This window comes from Mastomys coucha, unplaced genomic scaffold, assembly GCF_008632895.1.
Source record: "Mastomys coucha isolate ucsf_1 unplaced genomic scaffold, UCSF_Mcou_1 pScaffold15, whole genome shotgun sequence".
NCBI classification, from domain to species: Eukaryota; Metazoa; Chordata; class Mammalia; order Rodentia; family Muridae; genus Mastomys; species Mastomys coucha.
The window spans coordinates 71,222,781-71,230,355 of NW_022196897.1; the positions used below are offsets into that span (position 1 = coordinate 71,222,781).

The 7,575-nt window shown below is 44.3% G+C and overlaps 2 protein-coding genes across 3 annotated transcripts in view; one reads left to right on the forward strand and one right to left on the reverse strand.

The window, feature by feature from the left end:
- The window catches only part of Zdhhc5 (zinc finger DHHC-type palmitoyltransferase 5), a 28,448-nt gene extending 24,920 nt beyond the window's left edge, over nt 1-3,528 (reverse strand). The window contains exon 1 of one of the 2 annotated variants that reach the window (XM_031370840.1): nt 3,215-3,528. The gene's annotated coding sequence lies outside the window, so the exon portion shown is untranslated. Of the gene's footprint in view, nt 1-3,161 lie in introns of both variants that reach the window. The other variant, XM_031370841.1, reaches the window with a different exon arrangement.
- Nucleotides 2,702-5,062, forward strand: LOC116091676 (proline-rich receptor-like protein kinase PERK2). The gene is made up of 2 exons (XM_031373210.1): nt 2,702-2,760; nt 3,170-5,062. Exons 1-2 carry the CDS (start codon nt 2,702-2,704, stop codon nt 3,606-3,608), a joined length of 498 nt encoding a protein of 165 aa, XP_031229070.1. The 3' UTR covers nt 3,609-5,062.
- The last annotated feature ends 2,513 nt before the right edge of the window (nt 5,063-7,575 follow it).

Genomic DNA, 7,575 nt, shown 5'->3' on the forward strand with positions numbered 1-7,575 from the left:
TTCTCTGTATAGCCCTGGCTGTCCTGGAGCTCACTATGTAGACCAGGCTGGCCTTGAACTCAGAAATCCACCTGCCTCTGCCCCAAGTGCTGGGATTAAAGGCGTGTGCCACCACTGCCCGGCTAGTCCTTCACCTTTTTAAGGGCTACTCTGATTGGAAGGAGAACCTAGTTTTATCTGACCTAAGGTCATCCAAGGACTAGCTCTTAGAAGCCCATCTCTCTTAACAGAAGTACAGTAACAACACATAGCAAGAATATAAAAATCGGGCTGGAGAGATGGCTCAGCCGTTAAAGGCTAGGCTCACAACCAAAAATATATAAGAATATAAAAATCTAAAATCAAACAAATGAACAGGAGTGAAGAGCACTGCTAAAACAGATTTTCCTCCTTGGACGAAGGATATTTATTCCTATAATAAAGCAAGGAAGCTTAGAAATAGGACAGTAACTATTATTTCCTTTTGTGTGTGCCACTTTCTATGCCTATGGCTTTTAGCTATAACAACAAAGAGGCAGAAATTCAATTTTTGAACTTTTGGAATCATCTATTAAGGTTCCTAGGCAAAAAAATGATCCTGCACCAAAAGGTGAAATATTCTCTATGAGAAACTAGGTTCAACACAGGGATTGGTCCTTTGGCTCAAAATTCAATAGTTTTTAATTCCTAACATTGGCCTATTCAGAGGTAAAATAAACTTGTAATTCAATATGATTAGAGTAGCAATTATTTCTGTTGATCACAGTAACAAAACAACATGAGCATCTTAATTTTACAGGATGCTTTTCATCTGGTGATCTCAAAGCACTTTACTCGCATTATCTGGTGACAGAGTCCTTATCCTAGTATATAAAATTGAAGGCTAGAGAATGCCTGGGGCCATTCCACTGAATCACTTGGGTAGCCAGGTTCCAAACCCAAGAGTATAATTGCTGACATAGACCCTTTCTACCACACTACATGCCTAATCATACCTTGGAATCTACAGACCAAGGTTTCTGCTTAAGTTAGAATTTCAAATGAAGGCTGTTCCCCACAAGTTGTATACTACTTGATACCAATAGTAGCTATTAAAACATTGAAAGCTCCAGGCAATGAAGTACAAATGTGTTCTGGAATTTATCACTTTTCTTACCAAAGACATGAAAGGCAAAGGAGCCTGCTACTGTCACCACTCAGCCATGGTGGAGAATCAATCACGAAGCAGAGGCAGGTGAATCTCTCCAAGCCAACAGCTTCTAGGCCAGCCAGGGCTACACAGTGAGGTTTTGTCTCAAAAGAAAAATTAAAAAAAAAAAAAAAAAAAGATGGGAGGGAGGGAGGTAAGTAACGTTAGAATGAAGGCCCAAAAATTACACTAAGTTTCTATGGTCCTACTAAAAACCAGTTCCTATTTAGTCCCAATTTTATGCTTATTTCTGTTTCCTGACTTTAGGCCTAAATATCTTTATCAACTGGAACAAGCAAATTTCTTGATTTAAAGACAGTATTATTAAAGGAACTATTTCCCTCAAAACTCCAAAGATAAAAGAAAAATTACTTAAATATTATGTAAAGTGAATCCTACAGTATTGCAGATCACATTTACTACAGAATAAAAGCCACACAGACTAATTCTGCCATGGTACAGTAGTACATACAATTATGGAACCACATACTGAAATATAAATGAGACCATCGTCTGAAATGTTAGGATATATACTAGAAGGGACAAGATAAAATAATTTATTGGATATAAATAACAACACACCAAGTCTTATCAAAGGAATGTGGTGCAGAAAGAGAAGGGACGAAACCGGAAAGATGAGTGTGGTTCATCAGTCACACACTGGTGTATCAACAACAGTATCACTAAAGTGGACAAGAATGTGCATGACACATGCTGACCGAGGGGGAAAAATCATGAGTGAAAATATGTATGTGTAAAACAAACAATACAGAGCCAGGCGTGGTAGCCCTCGACTTCAATCCCAGCACTTGGGAGGCATAGGCAGACAGAACTCTGAGGGAGAGGGCAGCCTAGTCTTACAAAGCGAGTTCCAAGGGTGGCAAGAGTTATATACAGAGATCCTGTCTCAAAACAACAAACAATTCAAGATATGCAATTTGGAGACTTTCATAAGGTTTGATATAAGTAGTTCCTTTGGAGCAGTGCCATGAACAGCACATGGATTATTTGTTAAAATAGCCAAACTTTATAGCACAGAACACTAAATTTGAATATATAGAAGTGGAGACATCATATAGAAGAATGCATACATGCTATTAAGATCCAAGTAGAAGTTTAAAAAGAATATTATCATTACAGATCGACGTAGGTGCCAAAGTACCTAGCGATAGAATTCTTACAAACACTAGGTGAATTTGTATGTGCTCATGAGTACCAGAGAGATGTCTGCTACTCACACTGGGATAAAAGGATGGAGATCTAACCTAAGATTATCCTGGACAAGATGGCATTAACCAGGAAGTAAACCCAAGAGGGCAAAAATAGTCTGCAATGTAATGTGTACCTATTCTACAACTACTTCTAATAACTTCAGTCACTTTTCTTGTTTCTCATTTTTGTGGTTTCATTTGGCCAGCTGGTTAAGGAACTTTAAACCTCCCTAGGAATAGACGGCTACCGATAAAATATTGTCAAATACAACCAAGCCCTACTTGTTAAAAAAAAAAAAAAAAAGTACAAAGTACTAAAAGCATGGAGCACCTGGCTGGTGGGGGTAGGGAGAAGCTGCAGACGGATGGGAGAAAGAACAGGTAACCACAGGACGAATCTCTAGCCAAAATAAGTACCAGTGGAGGGTAGGGCGAGGGGCCTGAACCGCGGGGCGGTGTAAGGAGTACAGTTCCCAGCCGGCGGGGAAAGGGAGCAAGGGACTCATCACCGGGGGCAGAACTGACTCCCCCTGGCCCAGAAAACACGGAATCCACCGGGCGCAGGGCCCGCCGGAGCTGAGAGAACCACGGGCCGGGGAAGGAAGGGGCGGCGGCCCCGCAACTGGGCAGCCCAGCAACAACCGGTTCCAAGCCCCTGCGGCCGCGGCTCTCTAGACTCTGCGGGCGTCCGTTTCGGGGCCCACACTGCCCGAGGAGGGGTAGGGCCTTAACCTCCTCCCCTCCGCGGTCCCCCTTCCCTAGAGGTCACTCTCCCCTCCCACCTCACTAGCCCAGCACTTCCGGTTCCGCAGGGGCCAGCGTCCCCGGTCCTCACCCCCGGCGCGGCGCCCGTCACCGCCGCCGTCGTTGTCACCGCCGTCGTTGTCGCCGCCGCCTCCCAGCAGTGCCGTCTGGCCTCTGAGAGGCAGCGCGCGGCCCCCGCACGCTCCACGCCCGCCCCGCCGCTGCGCGCTCCCGACGGCCGACGCTCGCCTCCGTGCCGGCGCGCGGCCGTTGCCCTCAGCCTAGGGTCTGTAGCCCTCACGGCGTTCCCATTGGCTCCCGGGCGCGGGCGCGGGCGACGTCTCTCGCGGGGCACGTTTTTCTCATTCATGCGGCTAACGCCGCCGAGCCCGCCTCCTCCCGTTCACTCTTCCATTCACCCCCTAACCCCCGCCCCCACGCCGCTCCGGAGCGTGCGCGCGACCGCGGGCGACCTCGCCTTCTGATTGGCTGCAGGGGCACGGCGCCGCAAACACGTGGTGAGACGGGGGCGCGCGCGTTTGGCCGCGGTGCCTGGCTGGTGGCCGGGAGAGGGGGCATGGCGAACCGCGCAGGATTGGGAACGAGGAAATGAGCGGGCGAGGTCTTTCTTCTTGCTTTGTCCGCTTTTCCGTTGGTAGTGTATCCGAGAAAGACTCTTAAGAAAAAAAAATTTCTACGTATGTGCCGGAAGTAGTCAAAAAACAAGCAGATGCCCTTTCTTAGTTCATCGGCCTCCTCCGAGTTAGCCTGGTACAGTCCTGACAAGCGTCTACCATAGCCAATCACCGGTAGTCCTTTCCGGCTTCCTTCCTTGCCTCTTCATTCATTGGTGTGAGGGTTACGTAGGGCAGCCCCCCACTTTTTTTTTCTTTAAGGAGTGAAACTTTATTTAAAACAATCCTTTGGCGAAAGTGTCAGTGGGGCAAATTCTCAGACCGTGGCAGAATTCCTGAGTGGTGGTATGCCTGGGCTATGGCTCACACATGGAGGAAGGAGGGAGGCTGCACGGCCAATAGAGCAGTCTGAGGAGAGGGTTCTGTCAAAGGCTGGGTTAGATGTAGGAGAGCGCTCGCCGATGGAGTGAAGCACCGGGAGTGCGCGGTGCGAGGCGTAGACACCTCCACGACCACACAGGGGATGGGCACCCTGACCTCACCCAATTTGAGAAAACAGGCTGAAAAAGAGAAGTCTTTCTAGAATAGCTCCTGTCCCTGGCGAGCTGCTGGCCAACTCTCCGTAGATCACAGCACTACATTTTGCCCTAATTAGGCCGAGACAGCTGTGGACAGCTTTGCCATAGGGCTCTCCTCTTACAGCTTCAGGCCACCTCTCATTTGTAAAGCAGCTCTGTTACATAATAGCCCTTCAAAAAGATATCCCCGAGCCACTTCCCCGATTCGAAGGTCTCTCGTTCAGGGTGATTTCCAAGTCCTGTCATTGTTTCCTTGACTTGACTTCAAATGTTACTGATTTAACTTTGACACTTCAGCCATAGGCAGCCAGTTAAAGCAAAATCTACCCTTTGTTCTTTAGAATCTAGTCTTTTCCCTTATTTTACTACTGGCTTTCAATGCAGCATTTATTGCAACCGTTACGAGTATACATTTTTTTTAAAGTGTGAAACTTTATTTAAAACAATCCTTTAGCGAAGATGTCAGTGGGGTAAATTCTCAGACCATGGCAGAATTCCTGAGTGGTGGTATGGCCTGGGCTATGGCTCACACATGGAGGAAGAAGGAGGCGGCACGGCCAATAGAGCAGTCTAAGAAAAGGGTTTTAAAAAAAAACTTCAGCTATATGAATAATTTTAAGGTATTAGTTGTAGGTACAACTTTTACCCTATCAAGTATATTCTGCCTATAAAATGTTTCCTTAAGATGAGTAAAATTTCATTTATTTCTCTAGGATATTAAAGCTTTATTTTCTGTACTTCACAAGTTTAAGCATTCTTATTTTTCCTACCTTTTTAAATAGGAAAACTGTGTGTGTGTGTGTGTGTGTGTGTGTGAGTGTGTGTGTGTGTGTGTGTGTGTGAGAGAGAGAGAGAGAGAGAGAGAGAGAGAGAGAGGGGTCCACTTTTAGGTGTTGGTTCTCTCTTGGCTTACAGATCTGGAGCTTAAGTTGTCAGTCACACCCAGCAAGCTGACCCATCCTGCCAGTCCAATTTTTCTACAAAGACCTGTGTGAATCATCATGTCTCTTGGCCAGAGTATACTAAATGGAAAAAGCATTCCATCATCCTACTAGAGGTACTGAATACCTCAGGGTCACTAGGGACATTAGACTACGGGATTGTCAAGCCTAATTTTAGCTGGATGAACACTAGCAGAAGCATAAGTCACTGTCCCTGAGATGTAGTGACAATTTGGGGATTTTGGTTTCATTAAAGACAAAAATATAAGAATATAAGAATGTGTTTTCATTTTAATTCCAGATGTAGGAATATGGGGCTGCTTCGGACACTCTCCAGTAGCTGACTGTGCTTGCCTAGTGCATTAGCAAAAGCATGGTTTTGCCACTCCAGACAGTGATTGTGTGATGTTTGGAATTCTGGGAACTTTTCATAGGGTATATAAATGCTAGAGCCATGATATTGGTGGTTGTTGGTCATTGGAGGGGGGGTATTGTGGCTTGTTAGTAGTAGTGCTCAAGAAAAAATAAATTAAAAAAAAGAAAATAGAAATTAAGATACAGGATCTCTCTCTCTCTCTCTCTCTCTCTCTCTCTCTCTCTCTTTCTCTCTCTCTCCTTTCTATCCTTTTTAGTGAGGAGGTGAAACTGGGAGGATAAAGGATAAAGGGTGGGAAAAAGAACCCACAAAGGAGCTTCAACAATAACAAGGCATAATAAGGATTTCATTTTTCTCTTCTTAGGAATGCTTAATAGGATGTAACTCAAAAACTTCTGAAAAAATAGTCCAGAGTAAAATGAAGACTAAAACAATATATTATCCAGATCATCATACTTGAAATAAATTACTTTGACAAGTATATCAGATCATACCTGAGGCTTTTTCTCTAGTGTCACTATGCTTTTTCAAATCCTCCTCCCTTGAGTTTCTCATGCTCATAAATTGCAAACCAGTGTCACAGTTCAGCTTAGCAAAAAGAATACTTTCATTCAGCACTGTAACAAATGCATTCTTTAACCTCTTCACATTAAAATACTATCTTTACTCCCTGTCCTCATGAAATCTCTCTCTGGAGCTGGGAATGAAGCTCAGTGGCAGAGTTTTGGCTTAGCATTTGTAAGGCCTGAATCCTTGGCATAACCTGCCAAATATAAGAATCTACTAAAAGACAGTCTTCCCCTTTGTTCTTCAGATCCTATTCCCTTTACTGCATTTCCCTGCTAGGTGTTTTTTGTTTTTGTTTTTGTTTTTGTTTTTTAATTTTATGAGGTAGTAGTGGCACAATCACACCATAGAACATGTATGGAGGTCAGAGGACAACTATGGAAGTGAGTTTTCTGTCAGGTTTGGCAACAGGTGCCTTTACCTGCTAAGCCATCTTGCCAACCATCCACCATGTTTTTTAAAAAGAGCTTCTTGAAAGACAAGCCTGTAGCTTACCTCCTCAGTTTATAATAGTTCTACAGTCTATTTCAGTCAGGCTTGTATCTCCACCATTCCAACACTACACTTTTCAAAGTTTTGGTACATACAAGTGCTTTGGGATCCACAGTGAAGTCTTCTTTGTTAGTCCTCAATATGCTTCACATTCTGCCCCCACCACCACCCCTGCTGTTTTGTTTTGTTCTGTTTTATGCAGTGCTGAAAATGGAATCCAATGTCTTATGTCTGTACCACTAGAATTGCATCCCAAACCCGTTTGGTCTTTTAATTCCACCCTTGTTTCCACTTTCACAGTACCTAAATTACTAAATTACACTGCTGAAAACATTTCTATATGTAAAGGTTAGTGGCTGTCACGAACTTTCAACCTGAACCTGTTCTAAGGCTCCAGAAGTTGCCTGTGCTGTACTTCCAGTTAGATGAGTAATGACTCAGACTTCAACAATACCCAAACTCACTTGCTAGTCTTACTCCCTCCTGTAGTTTCCTGCACCTGGCACCTGCAATCCCAGAACTTAGGAGGGCTAAGGTAGGAGAGTCTCAAATTGGAGACCAGCTTGGGTTGCAGTGAGACCCTGACACCAAAAAAAAAAAAAATTAATGTGTGTGTATGTATGTATGTATATATATGTACATATATATATAGTATAGTTCATATACACACATATTTATGAATAATAATGGTGAGATAGCTCGAGTTGGTGGATAAACATAGGTTATTGGCTCTACAAGCCTGGTGACCTGAATTCCATCCCCAAACCCACATAAAGGTAGACCAACACCACTCCATAGGTTGTCCTCTGACCTCCACACATGTGCTGTGGCAAGCATTCCACACACATACATCATGCACATAG